General features: G+C 42.3%; 1 protein-coding gene across 1 annotated transcript in view; it reads right to left on the bottom strand.

The window, feature by feature from the left end:
- The window catches only part of LOC126092242 (dipeptidase 1-like), a 704,929-nt gene that overhangs the window by 373,222 nt on the left and 308,962 nt on the right, over positions 1-22,745 (bottom strand). The window contains exon 4 of the mRNA XM_049907748.1: positions 2,605-2,770. Coding sequence (XP_049763705.1) covers positions 2,605-2,770 — 166 coding nt within the window. The remainder of the gene's footprint in view (positions 1-2,604; positions 2,771-22,745) is intronic.

Here is a 22,745-nt window from a genome sequence, read left to right as displayed (position 1 = left end):
AATGTGAAAAAAAATAAAAACATTCCCTTCCCCTCCCTCCCTCCGTCCCTCAAACAAATCAGTTTTACTCCACTGAGAGGTGGTACACTGACTGTCGATATACTGCAATGTCAAAAGATATCCCCTTCGGAAAACCGTACAGATTCTGATTCATCCGAGTCAGCCTTGTGGGTGATAAGCCTAAAGCAGAGAAGCCTTTCGTGTATTTAAACCAGATTTGGCTGAAGCGAGATCTTTTGTTCTCCCCTTAGTTGCTCAGTTTTGGAAGGCACAGTTGCAGTAAATATTCTGAAGCGAATGCTTGCCCAATAAAATGAGTGTACTGATAGATATTCCAGCTGTATCGTGAAAATTTCTGAAGAGCAAACGTGCACTGGTGGGCAGAACCTCTGGGCGAAAGTAACTTTCGCATGATGTATCAGTGGCTAGCTCTATGGAGCTTCAGCGATACATAGAAATACTATAGTATAGTAAGGTACTGTACAGTACAGTGCAGTACAGCACAGTACAGGAGGTACCTGAAACAAACACGCAATGAAACGAAAACAAATGACAATGAATTTTATCCTTAGTGGATGCTGTTGAACTCCGTGACTTGCTTTATATGGTGCAGAAAAGTTTCCCCTACCAGTCACAACTGCAGCTGTGACTGGTAGCGGAAATTTTTCTACGCCATATTCGAAGACAATAATTACCCTGCAGTCACTGCGATTCCTGATGAGCCCCTGGAAATTGCATAAGGTGGGACGTTGTTCGTAATAGGTTGTGTGATCACCACAGATGGCAGTGCCTGCTCTGTAACGTACTCCTAAGCTGGCCACAAGGTTGTTAACGAGTTCTTCCAGTAGGATGTTCCTCTCCACCACCAGAATGGTTTATGACTGCTGGATGACCAATCGTACTTGAGAACGTGCTCCACAAGTGACCTGTGGCTTCCAATTAGAGGGAACGAGCAGGCCAGTCCATTCACTGAATATTTTTGCTTTCCAAGAGCTGCTCCACGTGCACAGTACGCTGCGGCCGCGCGTTGTCATCCGTGAAAATGAAGTCAGGGCGGAATGCACCCCACAGAAGACGCTAACGAGGAAGGAATACAGTGCCACAATAAAGTCGAGCGGTGGGTGTGCCGTGTTCAATGATTTCTAGGTCAGTTCGACATACATGCATGAATGTCCGTCTCTCCAAACTTTGAACAGGTCACTGTCATTATGACATTGTGTTCCTTCCCCACGCCACTTTGTTCACTTTTTTGGTTCCACATTTCATTCGGTAAAAACGGAACCCTTACAGCATCAGGTTGTTATCCTTTTCTCTGTTCGTCCATCTGTTTGTTAAAACCGCTTTCTCTCAAGAAGGTGTAAATATCAAGTTGAAATTCATGTCACACACTGAGGTCTACGGTGTAAAAAATTTAAACCTCTGAGCCAACGCACTCAAAAGATAGGGCCATTTATGTTTTATATTTTCACACTTACAAATTCACTTATCAAAACATATAGTGTATTTATCGTTGATGTGGAATCACTAAATGTGGCGAGCGACAAAGTTTCACAGAACATGTAAAGGCAAAAATTGGAAAATTGTTAATTTTAACTATACGAAAAGAAAAAAAGATTTTTGTCATTTGTTATCCGACCGTTAGTCTGCCGGACTCCTAAGACGTTTTTTTCTCAGGAATTTCAGGAGCTAATACGAAATTACGCAGAAAAATTATACTTATAACATTTTTAAAAGCCTCTGAACTACCGAAACTGATATCTTGCCAATATCGATAGAAATAACACCTAAAAATCTTAGAGCTTTTCGATTCCAAGAAACAATGAACTATATATACACATAACTGGTTTAGGCTTCGCAGCTTCGGTAGCATAGTCTTATAGCCTGCATAGACTTTTTATTTTTCTTTAATGGAAATTTTATGTTCTTCAGAAGCTGTAACATCTTCTAAATTTTTCCCGCTAATTGTGTCCATAGAAGCATCGTCTTTTCCGAATGTACTTCTGACCAAAAAGCGAATCTGGGAGCTGGATTTCACGGTTTTTGTTAATCATGGCTTTTGTGTTCTTGTTGAGATATTTCCATGGAAACTTCCATCTCCTAATACACCTTCTTTTATATCTAACCGATAAATCAAGTACCAGTTTTCATAGATTTACCTTTAACATTGTTCAATGTAAGGAAATATTTTCTTGAAAAATTCTCAACCACTATTGCAACCTATTGTGGGCTGAATTTCCAAAAACAGTAACAGAGCGAAGGAATTCCAATGCAAATTTTCATAGTTATAGCTTTAGCTTTGAAAGTGCTTTCGTAAGGAAATAATTTTAAAAAAATTTTCACCCCCATTAGAGATGGAATTTCGAATAATCCTTTATTGAACGACGCCTACAGCATAAGAACAACAACCTCTCCAAATTTCCAGTTTCTGTGTTTAGAGGTTTACACTGGACGATGGTGAATCCATAAGTCAGTTAGCTGGAACAATTCATTTTATGTATATTGAGGTTCAATTTGTACGGCTCCCCCACTTGCTCTTAGTAATTTGGTTTTAGGAGGTCTGTTTTGTCCGGTAGCCCAAGTTTGAGACCGATGAGAATGACTCACCCGTCGACGAGCGGGTGGTCGAGCAGCATGCGCCGCACTGCGGCGAGGTGGTCGGTGTGCGAGGTGTGACGTAGGCGCGCCGTCAGCGGGATGATGACGCCCAGGCCCGTCAGCGCCAGCAGCAGCACCAGCAGGCACGCCACGCACCACGTGCGCTGGCTGGCGCCTGCAACACCGGCACAACACCTGCTGAGGGGAGGGAACTGTCGGGCAGTCAGGAGCTGGTCAGGTCTTGCAAGTCAGGGCCTGATCACTGTATAACCTCCACTCACTGCTGCAAGCTGTGACTTCAGAATTATCTCACTCTTCCGTTCAGTGTACATCGCTATGACCACTATTCATCAACCAGTGCCGTTAACAAAATCCAGGATTCAACCTCAGAGTTATGATACTTGGGACTATCAACACAGCAGGTCCAGGCAATATGAGTAGCCCCCATACAATCAGCAAAGGACGTGGAGCAGGCGACAGCTATCAGTGGGCAACTGGCGTGGGATCCAGAGAGGCATACTCGCTCAAACCGCAGCTACAGGTGCAGCTGATACCCAACAGTCTATTGTTGAACTGACAGGTCTCATGTTTTATTGTCATTCTTGGATAATTCGTTTGGCTTTTCGATCGATGTTAGTTGATGAATCCTGACATTTATCTCAATAAACCTTCTGTATTTGCAGAATTTAGTTCGTCAGTATATTTTTTACGTTGTATATGCAGGCATTCAAAGATAAGGGAAATTAGAGCTCGTACTGAGGCGTTCAGACATTCGTTTTTCTCTCGTGCGATCCGCGAGTGGAACAGAGGGGTGGAAATATGACTTTGACGCGAATTGTGCCCTCCGCCACACACCGCTTGGTGGCTGTCGGAGTATGTATGTAGATGTAGTTGTAGTCCCGTGTGACCAAGCAGCTAGGCCACTCGTCCTGATGTATTGTTTGGGGTCTTGTGTACTTCCTGCTATTAAGCTCATTGCGGTCTTTGGAGGATATTCTGTGCTATGTGCAGTCTGATAGCCTTCCTAGGCCCACATACACAGGCAGACGAGTTCACTGAGCCGTCCGCCGACTGAGTCTGTCCCGACCAGTTCCCTTGTGTGCAGATCATGGGTCTGCGGTCAGGTCTGTGGCACATGTCCGTCTTTATTACGGACGGACCTCTACCTGCTTCCCCGCACGCTACCTGCCAACCCACAAGCCACCGGTGGAGACAAGAAAGGGGCCCTACCTGTCTCCACCAGTCTACAAGTAGTCGCACCGATGGAGCACTCAGGCTGTAAATGGGCGCCTTTAAAGGCTCCCATACAGGGGTCGATCAGTCGGCCGACACGCACTGCCGAGGGCGTCTGCCCCGACCTGTTTATCTTTGTGTGGACAGCTTCACAGATGTTGGATCGTAGGTGCAGGTTAGTCAGTTTGTTGGCAGATTACTACCTGGTTGCCCTGACCACTATCTGCCGTAACACACTCCGTCAGTGCAGGCAGGTGGGGTCGACCGTACAGTCACAGTGTGTCCACACACAGTCAGACTGGTCGGCGATTCGCTCTGCAGGAAAGAGAAGGACGCTGCTGGGGGGGGGGGGAGGGGGTTCTGCCAACCAGTCGGGCTGTGAGTGGGTGGTTTAAGGGGAGTATCAATACCCTATCCTGATAATATTAAATTTAACATATTTATATTACGTTCTCTCAGGAACAATCCAAGGTAATAAAACAAAACTTTGCCAGCATATAGAGTCATATCCTATGCATTCACTTACCTACAATCAAGTATCTTTTTTAGGAATCAAAATATGAATCTTTTAATGAAGGTATTATAAATTTATGTATTTCTTTATAATACTTTTATAATCAAACTATGAGACCTATGTGTACCGTTGCAGATGTACGCAGACATAGTACCACTGTCAATGCGAAGTAAAAATTTCAGAGCTTTACCTTAAGTAGTTTCTTAGATAATAGGAAACGTTTAAAAATGTCGTTTTCCAGAAATCGAACCTGAAAGTTGAAGTAAAGGGGCACCTCACTATAAAGTGAAGGGACAACCTAAGGTTCTCCAGCTTTGTAACGATAATCTTCTTGAGGATCAACCAATCCAGTAACTGTTCTGTCCAAAGGAAGCTTGCTCCTTCTGTTGTATTTATGACCATAATTTGTGGCTTTTAGATTCCCTGTCTATCCAGTTCTTATAGGGCTGCCTCTGTATTACGGCTAGACTTACTTCTAAATTGCTTCATATCCTTTATTCTGCCTCCATTTCCGTCGCTGGAGGTGATTACAGAATCACTGGTCCCAGTATTCAGTGTCCTAAAGCCCACAAATACATTTTTCGTCACACTGGTCCATTTTCATTTTGAGTTTTTCCTGTGAGTCATTTCTTCAGAAGATTTTTATGTGCTATATTTCATACAGTGGCTTTGTTACTGCTCCAGCAGCTTCACAGGTGGTTTTTCTACGAGTATATTAGGTTCCTGCTGTCGCAGATTTGCGGTATTTAACCAGTATATTGAATACAAGTTATCTAGTGGCTCCTTATCACTCGATGACTTGTAGAAAAACGTTGCCCATATTGCTTTCCTCATTCCTTTCAGTTTGATTGTATTCTATCTAGTTGTTTGGTGACAATATTCACTTGGGTGGCTGTTCTGTCTTTCAGACATCCTCTAATGATCTTTCCATCTTCAGACTTTCAGCTAGAATATTTCTACCTGATTTTACAGTCAGGTACCCATTCATTTCTGCACATGGTAGCCACATACTAATTTTGGTGGTTTTAGATCATCATAGGTCCTGTTCTCGCTTATTGATTTGAGTGAAATGAAATCACCATCACCAATGAATGTAGATCAACGAATGCCACGTTGTTCTTGAGAGTACTAAAAAATCTTCACAGCTGAGGGATCGATACTTCCAGTGGACCCCTCATATGATTTCCGATAGTTGTGTTCAAAAACTGTGTTCTCTTTATTATTGGTAACGACGTTTGTGCATCGATGACAATGTTTTGGGAATTCTCCAAAATCAAGACCTTCCCGGTAACAATATTTATTGTAGATATTATAGACTGACGCCTCTTTTAGCGCCGTCATCCGTCAAATGCTATGTAGTTGTCATTTCTACTATCATTTTCTTCAACTTCTTCTACTGTTAAAGATTTCATTGATTCTTCTGCTATCACTTTTACTGTTTCCCTACAGCATCTGAGTAGCTTGAAACATTAGTAGTGGGAAATGGCAGATTCACAGAAGCACACCAAGTGTTTCAGCCATAGGGCCTTTAGCGATGCATCTCTGCCCATAGAAGTATCTTATTGTTTCTGCAGTTTTTCAGATATCCAAAATGCGCATTACTCTCACAACTCGCACAATAGAATTCCAAACTCTTCATCTGAAGACTTTTTAGAATCTCTCCACACACAAGTTACAGTGTGCAGTTTGATTAAGCATCAGGAACAGAAGAGTTTCTTGGACCACGACCTTAAATCCCGAAAGATTTACGAGCAGTTATGATTAAACATTGTTTTAGTACACTTAAATCTAATATTAAACTTATATTACTGGCACTGGTTTCACTGTTCACTTTCTTATCGCTCACAAGTTTCTTCTTGGAACAACACGGTGGAGAGGAACTTTGTTGGGTGTTTCTTGTCCTAAGGCCATTCTCTAGATATAAGCTTCCAACGAGTCATGTTTTGCAGATTCTATTCTCATATTTTTCTGTTCTTAAATATTCCCATTGGTGGGGTCATATTAAAGAGAGAAAGACAACTCAATGAGCTACAACTCCAAATATACACAGCGAAAGGTACAATGCGCATTAAAAAACAATGAAAATGTGATGCATTATAAAACAAGCAGAAGTTATATTATTTCATCCAGTATAGCCAACCTACCCAGCAGGAGGTTTACTACAAATCAACTATGACACCTAGAGCAAAGATTTCCCAAGATATCTGTCCTAACTGAACAGTGCTCAAGGAACCTGTAGAATTTACTTGCGCAGTAAATTATTTCAAAGTAAATTGAAAATACTAAACGTCATTAAAAGTCAACGAAACATACATCAAATTAAAGAGGAAACTAAGAACAAAAGTTTTCTTTAAGAAAATAAAAATCGACATTTCACACCCACACCATCTTTTCTACTCCTCTTATGACATCAGATAACAGACGGCAGAACTCTTCAGTCATGGCCTGATCGTGGAGCTTTGCAACCGAGCATAACTGTTTCACAAAAGAAGTTTGGTTTCAAGTTGGAAAAGCCCTTCACAGAGTGGTGTGAGGTGGCAGGCCTCTTGCGGTTCCCTGAGAAACGGAGTGGTTCTGCTCCTCAGAAGGGACAGGCCAGCCACTTGTTCCGGATATTGAAACAACACTCCCTGTTGGGAAGTCGTTTCTGAAACTATTTGTATGGAGTGTAGCCATGTATGGAAGTGAAACATGGACGATAAATAGTTTGGGCAAGAAGATAATAGAAGCTTTTGAAATGTGGTGCTACAGGACAATGCTGAAGATGAAATGGGTAGATCACATAACTTATGAGGAGGTATTGAATAGAATTGGAGAGGAGTTTGTGGCACAACTTGACAAGAAGATGGGACCGGTTGGTATGACATGTTCTGAGGCATCAAGGGATCACAAATTTAGCATTGGAGGGCAGCGTGGAGGGTAAAAATCGTAGAGGGAGACCAAGAGATGAATACACTAAGCAGATTCAGAAGGATGTAAGTTGCAGTAAGTACTGGGAGATGAAGAAGCTTGCACAGGATAGAGTAGCATGGAGAGCTGCATCAAACCAGTCTCAGGACTGAAGACCACAACAACAACAACTCTCCCTATTGATTAACAGCAACAGTTTAGCAGAGGGTAGGAGCCAAGAGCTAGTTTCCAGAGAATCCGAAACCGGGAACCAGCTGATGACTGGGGAGGTAACTCGACAGCAGAGAGGGCCCGTCACACCAATTTATTAAGAACTGAGTGCTTCCAAAGGTTAACATAGCAAACTCGGAAACTGTTCATTTATTTACGACCGTGTCATTGGGCAACATATAGTAGAATCGTACCACTGGCGCACAGAAATTCGGGCCGATGCAGCAGTGAGACTTACTCTGGAGAGAAAGTAGAAATGACTTCTCCACAGTGAGTGATCAAGTACAGACTTCTTCCTAGGCAGGGTGTCGAAGGCAGACTTCTTCCCTAGCAGCCGACAATAGCAGACTTCTAGCAGCAGCACATATTAGCAGACCAAGGCTTCTACTCATGGAGTTGCAAAGTTCGGTGAAATTATGCGAACTTTGGCAAATGGATGAAGGGACTCGGAAATTACGATAGAAGCAAATAGCTGTTTCGAATCTTATTATTTCATGTAAAGTTTTAGGTAATATTCGATTCATTCTTTGATGTAGCATGCTTGTTTTAGTTAATTATTCTTTCGGCATAATCTCGCAGTTACTGAACAGGCACAGCGAGTTCATATTGTAACATTTGATTTATGATATGGTGACCTCACATATCCCCCTACATTCCTGACTTTTCCAAGACACCAGCATCAGTCTTGTTAAACCAGGATTCAGCCCGTTAACTTACCATTTCGGATACTCTGTCAGATCTTATGATTAAATTAACGTTAATATTTTGTAACTGCAACTTCTAATTCAATCAGATTAATTTGTAATCCTGTTTTATTACAAAATAGAGATATCCTTTATATTCAATACAAAAGTTTCTGATTAATCTTATCTGTTCCAAGTAGTTCAGTTCGAATACACGAATTCGAAATATATTCGCTGAATGGGAATATATTTATATTTGCTATATTAGTCACAGATATACTACCTACTGAGCAGGTCCAGAAGGCATGCACAGATTGCCGAACTCGTTAAGGTGACAGCTCGCGATCAGCGAGAAATCCGGGTTCGAGTCCCAGTCAGGCAAACATTTCTCTCTCACTAATAGGTAAAACACACATACCTAACAGAGATGAAGCCAAAATGATAGCATTCAACGACTCTATTTCCAATTAATTTAATGTCTGTTCATCCAGCTATCGAAGTAAACATTACATGCCCAGATAAGGACAAGACGATAATATCACAGGTCTCAGTTCCCCATTCTCTCGTTCTCATTGGTGCGGGAATACAGAGTAAAGCTACTGTAGCAGACTATGGTATATTGATGTAGGCAGTGTGACACGGAAATTTGGGTCGGCCTGGGAGTCGTGCGATTAGTTGTAAATCCGGGTTCGAGTCTTGGTCCCCACACATTTCATATATCACTAATAGGTAGTGCGTTTATATCTAACAAAGACGATGCCAGATATACGCTTTCAGTAAAGTTACTTCGAATTAATTCCATACGGCTGTCAATTGTCATTAATGTATGCTGGTCCAGACAGGCAAGTAAATTACGCTAGCCTATGAAAGCTTAATGCAAAAGACAATCACAACCGACCACTGGTACAAGCATCAGTGGAAGTCAGCATCATTTAATGGGACCATTCGGCGTATGGTCTAGAGTCTGACACCAATGGCCCTGAAAGTGGAACTGGGACCCTACTAGCCAAGAGCCGCTTAGCAACTGTCAGCAGTTAGATGTCGAGGAGACTCTCCCTGGATAACACAGTCTTCGTAGCAGGCTGCTATTGGGTGGGGCCAGCAACTTCACTCATACGTCGTTCGGTCGTGAGGCACGACTGCATATCCAAGTAGTGACACAGCACCAGCCACTTCACTTTTAATTGCAATTCATGGCCGCCCGTTTTTGACCTGTTATCTGGAAACTCTAAACAGGTCATAAAAATTCAGTAACCATCGTGACATATAGTGATTTGCATATACACATATCAAAAAAAGTTTTGCATCACCCTGGTTGCCAGAACTCCTGAAGATAGACGTTGACTGTGGATATTGTATCACAGACACAGTCCCTTTGACTGTTCAGAGATGACACTAAACCCACCCAAAGATGTAAACAACGATTCATGAGCAGCGCCTATTTGACGGAGTGGGTCCGACAGCCCATCAGTGTCAGTCATTCCACCAGGAAGGAGGTACATGGCTCGTGTTGTCTGTAGTTCAACCATGCCTAGACGGTCAATACCGCCGTTCGATCGCGCCCGCATTGTTACTTTGTGCCAGGAAGGGCTCTCAACAAGGAAAGTGTCCAGGTGTCTCGGAGTGAACCAAATCATGTTGTTCGGACATGGAGGAGATGCACAGAGACAGCAACTGCCGATGACATGCATCGCTCAGGCCACCCAAGAGCTACTGCTGCTGTGGATGACTGCTTACGGATTATGGCTCGGAGGAACCCTGACAGCGACGCCACCATGTTGAATAATGGTATTCGTGCAGCCACAGGACGTCGTATTACGACTCAAACTGTGCGCAATAGGCTGCATGATGCGCAACTTCACTCCTGACGTTCATGGCGAGGTCCGTCTTTGCAACCACGACACCATGCAGCGCGGTACAGATGGGCCCAACAACATGTCGAATGGAAAGCTCAGGACTGGCATCACGTTCTCTTCACCGATGAGTGTCTCATATGCCTTCAACCAGACTATCGTCGGAGACGTGTTTGGAGGCAACCCGGTCAGGATTAACACTGTCCAGTGAGTGCAGTAAGGTGGAGGTTCCCTACCGTTTTGGGGCGGCATTATATGGGACCGACGTGCGTCGCTGGTGGTCATGGAAGGCACCGTAACGGCTGCAGGATAGTCAATGCCATCCTCCGAACGATAGTGCAACCATGTCGGCAGAATAATGCCCAGGCATTCTTCTTCACGGACGACAATTCGCACCCACATCAGGCACATTTTGTGAATGAATTGCTTCAGAAAACGACATCGCTGGACTAGAGTGGCCAGCATGTTCTCCAGACATGAACGCTATCGAACATGCTTGTGATGGACATGACCCACCAACCACTCTGAGGGATCTACGCCGTATCGTCGTTGCGTATTGGGGCAATTTGGACCAACAGTATCTTGATGAACTTGTGGATAGACTGCCACGACGAATACAGGCATGCATCAAACCAAGAGGACGTGCTACTGGGTATTAGAGGTACCGGTGTGTATAACAATCTCGACCGCCACTTTTGAAGGTCTTGCTGTATGGTGTTATAACATGCAATGTGTGGTTTCCATGAGCAGTGATATGGGCGGAAATTACGTTTATGCTGATCTCTATTCCAATTTTCTCTACAGGTCCCGGAACTCTCGGAATCAAGGTGGTGCAAAACTTTTCTTATGTGTGTGGTAATAAATTACGTTAACAGCAAGCATTGGTAATTTTAATGTAGAAATGAAACAGAAAATTGCATGTAAAAAGCAATAAGAAACGTAAAATAAAAGGAAGTTATTCAGTTTCCAAGTGAATAACTTCCAGCTTGTATTACTAGATCTGTTACTGGCAGCCTCGAAGTAATTCGATGTCTGCCGACTACCTGCAACTTTACCTACTTCTAAGCCTATTAGTGTTACGGTATTCCACATTCCCATAGTTGCGTGTGCTTGCCTCGGCAATCCTCGAGTCTACACGTACCTCTTTTTTGTATACAGGGTGTATCATAATTAATGACATATACGCATACAGTTGAAATTACACGATACTAGAAGGAAAAAAGTCTCAGTAAACAAAGGGTCGAAAATGCATACCTTAAGAGCTACCAGCAATTTTTCATCTTTGATACTGTGAAGAAAATCTCTTCTACAGCAAGCTCTTTGCTTTCCAAATTTTGAGAAGTAGTGGTATGGACCAAAACAAGAAAAAAATGTCCAGTAAACATGTACTCTAAAATTAATACGTTGAGAGCTACGAGCACGTGGTCATCTTCGCCACTTGGAAACACAACTCTTCTAGTGAACAATTGCTCACAAGTTTTAAGGTATGCATTTTAGAGCAAATGTTTACTGGACATTTTGTCTTGTTTTGGTCCATACTACTACTTTCCAAAATGTAAAAAGCATTGAGTTTGCAGCAGAAGAAATTTGCTTCACATTATCGAAGATGAAAAATTGGTCGTAGCTCTTATTTATTTATTTATTTAACCTGATCAGATTAGGGCCATCAGGCCCTCTCTTACATCGGACCAGTGTTCCACACATGCAGCATTTCACACATCAGAGTTACATCATGACAATAGTTTAAATGAGAAAATTAGATTACTCTGCTGACAATATGAATAAAGAGTTGTGACTAAGACCTAATAAAGTAAATGCGGCAGTATTTTTACAACAGGTGCTATACATACAGATTATGATAAAAGCAATAATAATAACAGTAAAAAATCAAATAATAATGAAAACATTGAGAAAAATTGGCAGTAGTAATGAAGCTTTGTGCAGATGTACATTAATATCTTGGTGTGTAAAGTAGATGTTTAGTAGTATAGCGAGTTTTGGGTAAGGGAGATTTAAGAATGGGGAAAGAGGGAAGTAATGAGGTGAAGTGCATTCATGTACAGAGGAAGGCATTACCGTTGCTTATGTATATACGTCATTAATTGTTTTTTGAAGCCGGACATGTTTTTAAGTTCTCTAACATAACGAGGGAGGTTATTCCAGAGTCGTGTTCCCTCTACTGTAGAGGACTTGGAGAAGGTGACTGAGCGATGCAGTGGAACGGAGAGGATTTTATTATAATGGGAACGTGTGTTTCTGTCATGTTGTTCCGACATGAGCATTTTCGACCATATGTTTACTGAGACTTTTTTGCTTCTAGTACAGTGTACTTTCAACTGTATGCGTTTACGCCATTAATTATGACACATCATATATATATATACAAACGGCGACTGACAGAGATCGAATCGGACTTCATGAAGAACAATACAAGAAACTTCTACAGAACGTTCAGAGAAAATATGACTGGATATCAACCACCCAACTTGTGCTTCAGAAGACCGGATGGAACCCTAGAAACCAATACCAAAAACAATTGTGACATTCTGGCAAAGTACTTTGAAAAACTGCTCAACACGGACCCCCCCCCCCATGGAAGAAATGATGACAGAAACGAGCACATACAATCCAGATAGTGAACCTCCAACTCTAGAAGAAGTTAAAGAAATAATAAAGTCACTCAAGGATCGTAGAGCACCAGGAGAAGATGGCATCATCGCGGAAATCTTGAAGTTACAAGACCCAGAACTCACCAAAGACATCCACAGGATCTTGGAAGACATCTGGAAAACCATGAAAATTCCTGACGACTGGAAAACTGCCCTGATACACCCACTACACAAAAAAGGTGACAAGACTAACCCGAACAACTACAGAGGAATATCCCTACTACCGGTCACATACAAGATCCTCTCTAAAGCTTTACTGAACAGACTAGAATGCCAAACCGACCACTTGATTGGGGAATACCAAGCAGGCTTCCGTAAAGGGCGGTCTTGTGCGGAACAAATTTGGAACCTGAAAATGATTTTACAACACAAACAGAACCTGATCATTACCTTTGTTGACTTCAAAAAGGCGTACGACTCTATCGACCGGAAAACTCTCTTCAAAATTCTAGCAGAATACAAAGTAGACAACAAAACACGAGCTATCATAGAGAAAACTTTAACCAACACGACCTCCAAAGTAAAGTTCTGTGGGGAACTATCAGAGCCCTTCGAAATTCGCACAGGTGTCCGACAAGGCGATGGCCTCTCACCTCTCCTTTTCAATCTGGTGTTAGATAAGGTCATAAAAGAATGGGAAACATCACAACAGGGGATAACCTTAGGAAACCTACAGATTAAATGCCTGGCTTTTGCAGATGGTTTGGCGATTGTCACGAAAGGTACAAAGGAAACAAAAGACGCTATTGAAAAACTGCACGAAATCGCTTCCAAAACTGGACTACAGATCTCTTACGAAAAGACACAGTTTATGAGCACAAAGAAACTCTCATCTCTGAACACAAAGTATGGCACGATTTACAAAACAGCAAACTTCAAATACCTCGGTGAAACACTACGAATGAGTGGACATAACAGAGACTCAAATGAAGAAAGAAAGACTAAACTGGACAAGGCATACAAAGTAGTGTGGAATCATTACAACAAGAAGTCTATCTCACAAAAAGCCAAATTACGCCATTACGACACGGTGGTGCTCCCCGAGGCACTATATGCAGCAGAGACCACACTAATCCGAGGGCATACACGTATCAGACAATTAGAAAAAGTAGAACGGAAAATACTTAGGAAAATATTTGGCGCAACTACCAACAATGGAATATGGATCAAGAAACCTACAGAGGAACTGTACAAACATACGGAGACAATCAGAGAAAAGATTAGAAAACGCAGACTACAATTCTATGGACACCTATACAGAATGCCATCACACAGGCTGACCAAACAGATATTTGACTGGGTAACCACTAGAAACAACAAATGGGTGGTAGAGGTAGAAAACGACCTGAACCAGCTCAACATAACAGCAGACACAATAAACGACAGAATAAAGTTCAGAAACATCATTAAGAAAAGTAAACTACATGAGATACAATGCGACAAACGAACAGGCATAAAATGGACCGAAGAACGAAAGCAAGATCACAGCCAGAAGATGAAAGAAATATGGGCAACCAAAAAGGCAATCAAGATGAAGCCGAAGACACGAAGCCGACAAGAAGCATGGATAGAGGACCGGAAACAGAAACACAGCGAGCGAATGAGGGAAGTTTGGGCAGCAAGGAAGGCAGCAAAAGGAACTGGCCATGTAGTTTAGTCCAAATGCGCTCTTTAAGGGCAAAACACCAATAATATATATATATATGGAAATGAAATGCCATGCTTCTCGACAGAGCCTAGGGCAACGATGCGGGAGACGTGCACCGCCCTACTAGGCAAGATCCACAGGGCAGGTGAAAATCCCTGACCTTGCCGTTATTTTGATATTCACAGCGTCCACTGAAGCTTTTAGACTGACAGTTGAGCAGCTGCGATTTAGATATTCGACGTGCAGTCATATTGGCTGTAGTCCACAATTTTCGGTCATTGTCTATAGTTTGCAGATCACAGTCCACTTATGTGCAGTCTCTCTATACCTTGAAAAGGGAGCAACTGAAAACGACGCGATCAGCGAAAACTTCCTGTCCACATTCACGGACTGGTGTGTTACTGCATCGCAGTAGATACAAACGTTTCTTATATGGAGCGTGACCTGTTAGTAGATGCACCGTATCTCGAGTAGGGGCAATGTCACGCAGTTTGAGTCAGTTGCTCATGCTTGGCAATGTATTGTATACCCTCATTGCACTGATTCTAGTGCTCAAGTCAGTTTCGTAAACGTCTTATAACAGTAATATGAGTTCTTGTGATCTCATCCACATGATAGTTTTGTCCATGCCCCAAGCGATATGGAGTAGCCTACCACGATATCCACCGGACATATCTCCAGTAATCACTGGACGAGTGTAGTGCGAAAGGCACTGGTGAGCCTCGTAAGTACGCTTCGCTGAATTAGTCGCAGTATTGTTTTGTAGCTGCCTAGTCGAAGGCGATGATTGCAGACGCTGGCAGCGAAGCCCTACTAACGGATTCCTTCCCGGAAAGATCGCTCCACTCCCGAGCCGTGCTTCTCTGTTTACAGCTCTCTGTAAGCATACCGCCGCCAACGATGCCACATGCTCATCCTGAACCTTCGCTGTATCATGACAACGGCAATAAAGGTACATGGTTGCAACGTCATCTTTGGTGAATATCCTCCTGCTCCACACTAGAGAAGAAGCCAACAAGCTTTCATCAGATCCCTCACCCTTCAAAATGGTTCAAATGGCTCTGAGCACTATGGGACTTAACTGCTGTGGACATCAGTCCCGTAGAACATAGAACTACTTAAACCTAACTAACCTAAGGACATCACACACATCCATGCCAGAGGCAGGATTCGAACCTGCCACCGTAGCGGTCGTGCGGTTCCAGACTGTAGCGCCTAGAACCGCTCGGTCACTGCGGACGGCCTCACCCTTCATAGTGGTGGGCTCTCTAGCGCTGCCGATTTCATTCCAACTGATCAACTACAAGCAAAGATGTTGGTCCTCGCTAAAGGAATCTACTGGTATCAAATTTACCCCTAATTGGAGGCAGAACTTTCGGAGAATGTTTTTACTTTTCTTCTTTATGACTTTGCGTGTAATGTAGAGTATATGTGCACGAAATTAATTCCTGAAACGTGTGATTACTTACGCCCTGTATTGCGCAGTCGAGTGAACAGTGGTGTGTTGCCTAATATCACAGTGGACAGTTTTCAACACCTCAAAGCTAACCCGTAAATAAAACCAATAAAATTACACATCAAATGAACTCCAAAATTTCCTCTGAATAAATTACATAAATTACTTTAATAAAAGTCCACTTCTGATTTACGTAGCTAAATCGCGAAACACAACTCAGAGCACAGAAAATGTTTCACAAATGAAGGTATCACACTCTTCACTGAGATATACTCTGTATAACTAGAAAGTAACTTCCATACGGAAAGTAAGCTATCTGAACGAATCACTGATTAACTGTGTATTGACATTGATCTGTATGTATAGTGTAACTGCAAGACTATGGCCGTCGACAATCCTTACACTTATCACGGTACAGAAAATTAAACTCGTAGCAGCGCAACAAAAAAAGCGAAATTAAAATGATCAACTATAAATGACAGTCAAAATCCTGTATACTGCCACGTGCAGTGCGGACACTGGTACCATAGTATTTCTTGCATGTGAATAATTTTCGGTGATTATGTTCTACAAACCATTTTTCTGCAACGATCTTATAGCAGAGAATTACTTTATGGCTTGACTTTCAAGATTCCGAACAAGACCAATTTTTTACAAAAATGACTGATTTTAGAAACAGTTCTAACCGGGTGATTATTCAAAAAGATGCTTTACCTACAGAAAAAATTAACCTACCCGTAATGACCTCTATTCTTTCACGAAATGTATATGTGTGGAAGGAAAACTAACTTTCGTAGCTGGGAGCAATCCATGAGTAATGTTTCAACCAAATTTCAGTTGTTTTTTTTGTTTTCGTTTTAGGGCGCAAAACTGCTATGGTCATTAGCGCCCGGTCTGTGATTTATAGAATGTGGTAAAACCTTGAAATACAATTTTCACGTGTGTCAAATACTGTTTAAATTGATAAAATTCTTCAGGGTATGAGCCGCATGGCCAATGTGCATTTTAGCAGTGTCGGACTTCGTGAACATCGTAGAGGAACGCATGACACCCGATGCCTGCCAGTTAGTGCGTCATTTTCTAACGACTATCTATATCAGATTGAAAGGGGAATTTCATGAACAGAACAAAGGGGTTATCTATGGGTTCTCGTCCTCCGCCTGTTGCAGCAATTGAAGAAACAGCACTCTAGTCTGCACCATTAAGCACAGAATGTTGGCTCCGATATCAATATCTACATCTACATGGATACTGTGCAAATCACATTTAAGTGCCTGGCAGAAAGATCATCGAACCACTGTCAAATTTTCTATTATTCAAATCTCGTAAAGCGTGCCGAAAGAAAGAACACCTATATCTTTCCGTACGAGCTCTGATTTCCCTTATTTTGTCGTGGTGATCGTTTCTCCCTACGTAGGTCAGCGTCAGAAAAATATTTTCGCATTCGGAGGAGAAAGTTGCTGATTGGAATTTCGTGTGAATATTCCAGCGCAACGAAAAACGCCTTTCTTTTAATGGTGTCCAGCCCAAATCCTGTATCTTTTCTATGACACTCTCTCCCATATTTCCTGATAATACAAAACGTGCTGCCCTTCTTTGAACTTTTTTCGATGTACTCTGTCAGTCCTATCTGGTAAGGATCCCACACCGCGCAGCAGCATTCTAAAAGAGCGACGGAAAAGCGTAGTGTAGGCAGCCTCCTTAGTAGATCTGTTACATTTTATAAGTGTGCTGCCAATAAAACGCAGTCTTTGGTTAGCCTTCCCAAAAATATTTTCTACGTTCTCCTTCCAATTTAAGTTGTTCTAAATGGTAATTCCTAGGTATTTAGTGGAATTTACGGCCTTTAGATTTGACTGATTATCGTGTAACCGAAGTTAAAAAAAAAAAATGGTTCAAATGGCTCTGAGCACTATGGGACTCAACATCTATGGTCATCAGTCCCCGAGAACTTAGAACTACTTAAACCTAACTAACCTAAGGACATCACACAACACCCAGCCATCACGAGGCAGAGAAAATCCCTGACCCCGCCGGGAATCGAACCCGGGAACCCGGGCGTGGGAAGCGAGAACGCTACCGCACGACCACGAGATGCGGGCCCGAAGTTAAATGATTTCCTTTCAGCACTCATGTGGATCACCTCACACTTTTCGTTATTTAGGGTCAACTGCCAATTTCGCACGTTTCAGATATATTTTCTAAATCGTTTTGCAATTTGATTTGATCTTCTGACGAATTTATTAGTCGATAAACGACAGCGTCAGCTGCAAACAATCGAAGGCTGCTGCTCAGATTGTCTCCAAAATCGTTTATATAGATACGGAACAGCAAATGGTCTATAACACTACCTTGGGGAACGCCAGAAATCACTTCTGTTTTACTCGATGACTTTCCGTCAGTTACTACGATCTGTGACCTCTCTGACAGGAAATCACAAATCCAGGGTCACATAACTCAGGGGTCACTCCATAAGCACGCAATTTCACTACGAGCCGTTTGTGTGGTACAGTGTCAAAAGCGTTCCGGAAATCCAGAAATACGGAATCGATCTGAAACAATAGCACTCAACACTTCATGTGAATAAAGAGCTAGTTGTGTTTCACAGGAACGATGTTTTCTAAACACATGTTGACTGTGTGTCAATAGACCGTTTTCTTCGAGGTAACTCATAATGTTCGAACACAGTATATGGTCCATGACACGGATGCATATCGACGTTAATGATATGGTCCTGTAATTAAGCGGATTACTCCTACCACCTTTCTTGAATATTGGTATGACCTGTGCAACTTTCCGTCTTTTGGTACGGATCTTTCGTCGAGCGAACGGTTGTATATGATTGTCGAGTATGGACCCAATGCATCAGCACACTCTGAAAGGAACCTAATTGATATACAGTCTGGATCAGAAAACTTGCTTTAAATAAGTGATTTAAGTTGCTTCACTACTCTGAGGATATTCACTTCTACGTTACTCATGTTGACAGCTGTTCTTCATTCGAATTCTGGAATTATTATTACTTCGTCATCTTTTGTGAAGGCATTTCGGAAGGCTGTGTTTAGTAACTGTACTTTGGCAGCACTATCTTCGATTGTATCTCCATTGCTATCGCGCAAAGAAGGCATTGATTGTTTTGTTGTCGACACTTTCTTTAGCTGGCCACGTGGTAAAGTAGAGCTACAGAACTTCCACCAACACCTCAGTAAACACCACAACAAAATCCAGTTCTCGTCAGAGATGGAAAAGAATGTGGCGCTACCTTTCCTCGACGAGGAAGTTTACTGAAAGCCTGATGGTAAACTTGGCCACAGAGTATACAGAAAGTCAACCATCACCCTGCGCAGAAGAAATCCAGCCTGCACACTTTAAACAAGAGCGCTCACAGAATTAGGGATGAAGAACAGGTGACTGTTGAATTAATAAACATCAAGTCCGTTTCCGAGGCCAATGAATATGAGATGAAAACGATAGACAAAACTACGGCGACGAAGAATGGGAGACAAGCAAACACAAAACATCGCCCTACTACCATGTGTTTATGAGATCACTCCAAGTGTGAGCGAAATTCTCCGCCGCAGGTGTCAAGCCGATATTTCGATGTAACAAGAGGATAAAAGATGTTCTTTTCTCAACGAAAGATTCGATTGACAAGCTACATTATGCTGGAGTTTACGAAATGGGATGCGAGTGTGGACTAGAGCACTAGTACATGTAGACGAGATAGGACGACCGTTCAGTACAAGTATATTCGAAAATGAAAAATACGTATATTAGACTAAGATAACACACCAAGTCAGCGATGGCAGAACGCCAGGATGAGTGTGGCAAACAGATCGAATTTCGAGAATCCCACGTACTGGCGAAACAGCCTCCTACTTTCACCAGAAAGAATGGAGGGGCAACAGAAACAGCCGAACGACCCGCCAACATGACGGATACCGACGTCTGGCGGCCTGGTTGCTAGCCGTAACGGCACTACGGGACGGCAGCGCACGCGTAGCAACACACACGCAGGCGCGCGGGATACCACAGCGGCCGCAGGTACACAAAGCACCGGCACGCCTTAGCCGGCATTAGGCAGCAAGTAAACAGCCCTACGTCACAACGTCTCCCGGTTTCCCATTCGCCTGTTTCTACGAGTGGCAAACAATTAGGCGAACACTAATCAAGAACGACAGTTTTCACCAATGAAAAGAAATAATGCTAACACAAAATACAAACCGAGTAGAACCGCTCTCCTCATTTCCAATGCCTTATCAAATTGCGACAACAGCGTCTTCCGCAAGTATACAGGAACCAAGAGTTCTCTCATTCAACAGGGAGCAAAAACACCCTGAGGAATGGCTTTTGCGACAGTGACAGAAACGTGAGAAAATCTTATAAATTGGTAATGCTTTCGCACATCCAGAAGAATTTTATTGACTATGACAGTGACCGCGGAAGCCTGTGCATTCATTGTCTAAAATGTAATTATTATGTGATCTGTAAAAATTGTACTGCATCTAAGGTAACGCGACTGCCCAGGTGGGGTGATATTTAACTTACGAAAAATTTTGGTAGGACGAAGGAAATGTTATTGTTGCAACAGGGAAACGTGAGTCGCCCCTTCGGGATGAAGATGTCCACAACCGTTAAGGAGCAGCTATATTTTTGGAATGAGTGGCAGATGAGTTGGACACGGATTTGAGTATGGACTGCGATTAGTTTTGGTTCCGCAGAGACTTTTTGGTTGTAACGCGTCATGGAACGTGTGAAATAGATAGACTAATTTCCTGTGCCGCATTTTTATGCGTATGGAGGTTAGTGTTTCGCTAAACCCGGAGATTATTTATAGCTTCACTCGTGCATTTGAACTGTGTGGGAGGTGGAAGTTTAATAAGTGAAAATTGCTGACAATAACTAGAAACCGTGTTATGTGGTGCTGAACCATATCGAACTCTGTTCTGTTCTCAGTGTTGTATTAAGGGCTTGAAAAAACTTTTCAGAGTCAACGTCACATTAATGAATATTTATTACTGACAACCGCTTTCGATATTTGAAACTGTCAGCTTCTCATATTTGAACAATATTTTGGTTGTAAATAGAATTTCATTATTAGTTTATTACTCATGCCATGGGTGAGAATAAACAGTAATTATAAATGGACCTATGATGTATATAAAGTACCATGTAGACATAAACATTTCTATGAATGTAATTATTACTATATATCGAGCGTTTTTAGAACCATGAAGCCTTAGTGAAGAGGTGCATGTGTGATCACGTCCATTTGCACGAGGTGGTTTTCCTCTGTATATGGTTTTACTTTTGAAAGGACCTATGCATAATATGCTGTGTATTCTCCACCATAATGACGACATGGCATCAGCGATAAACTCATAACGGAACACGATTTATAATCAAACCATTGTCTGAAGCTCAGAAGTTGACAGCATCAGCCGTGAAAACAAATATTAAATAATGCGATCTTGGCTATAAAAAGTTTTTTCAAGTTAAATGCAGATCACTTCTTCCATTTTCTGAATATGAGGAATTTCAACCAGTGGATTGAAGTTTAAACATACAGAAGGTGACCGATTGTACCTGACGTTGGCTCATTTAGTGTCTTGTGTGTGAGAAATGAGATACATTTGAACACGGTGATTAAATAAACTTGGAACGGACGTGCCTTGTTCATTATTAACTGAGTTTTGGTCTGATTAGACTTCAGTCTCCTTCACTAGCGTCTGTCCCTTAAATGTGGACTACCAGTGAACAACTGCACCAAGATCAATTTTAATTTTCGATTCAGGAATATGAAAGTTTGGCGGTACGCCAGTACCAGTATCGCCCATTTTCTCACGGCATAGTAGCGGTTGCAGCTTTAATTTTAATGTTAGGGAGATAACGTCATTCCATTGTAAGCTACTTCTCTGACATAACTCTCGTCTTTGACGGAACTGAGCAGTGGCAAGAAGAGACGGTGCAGATATTGAGAACCTGGTACGTCATTGTTTATTTATAAGTATGAAGTGACAATAGGTAAAGTCAGAGTTAAATCCAGTAAATGGGTTAAAGGACCATAAAATTCGAGAAATAACTCATCTAAAGTTAAATAGTAAAAAGGATTATTTAATTTTGAATTCAAATTAAAAAATTCGTAGCTCTCTCTAAGGGTATTGAAGAGTAATAAACTGTACCTGAGGTTTCACTAAAAATTGTGTTTGTGTTCAACAACAATAAATTGCAGGATTATTCACGTCCTTCGCTGGGACAAATAATGTGCAGAATAGTTTTTGGAGTCCGATGTATGGTCAGAACCATTAATTTCTAAACAACAACTAGAAACTGAGAGTACAGGTTGACTGTTATTGAACTATATGAAATAAAATCGTCGTAACTTCTGAACGGTTAGGGTTAGGAAGTTGAAACCGCACAGTGGGCTGCGGTACATAATGGAAGTTGGTATGCGCACGCTTGCGCGAAGTCCACTTTCATTTGGGTGGGTTTGTCAATAAACAAACTTGGCGCATTTGCGGCACTGAGATCCGCATTTCGCGATAGAGAAGTCTCTTCAACCTCAACTGTGTGTTTTGCAATGTCCAGTCGCGGTATAATCGGTGCGATATTCCTTGATGGCACGGTGACTACCGAAGGGTACGTGAAGGTTTCGGGAGATGATTTCATACCCATTATTCATAGTGAGCCTGATGTCGACAAGATGTGGTTCACGCAAGACAGAGCTGGCTCTGAGCACTATGGTTCAACTGGCTCTGAGCACTATGGGACTTAACATCTGAGGTCATCAGTCCTCTAGAACTTAGAACTGCTTAAACCTAACTAACCTAAGGACATCACTCACATCCATGCCCGAGGCAGGATTCGAACCTGCGACTGTAGCGGTCACGCGGTTTCAGACTGAAACGCCTAGAACAGCTCGGCCACTCCGGCCAGCAAGACGGAGCTTGACCCTATCGAACGAGGAGAGTGTT

This window comes from Schistocerca cancellata, chromosome 7 (genome assembly GCF_023864275.1).
Source record: "Schistocerca cancellata isolate TAMUIC-IGC-003103 chromosome 7, iqSchCanc2.1, whole genome shotgun sequence".
Taxonomy (NCBI): domain Eukaryota; kingdom Metazoa; phylum Arthropoda; class Insecta; order Orthoptera; family Acrididae; genus Schistocerca; species Schistocerca cancellata.
Note: the sequence above shows the minus strand (reverse complement) of the source record. Positions and strands in the feature narration are given on the sequence as shown.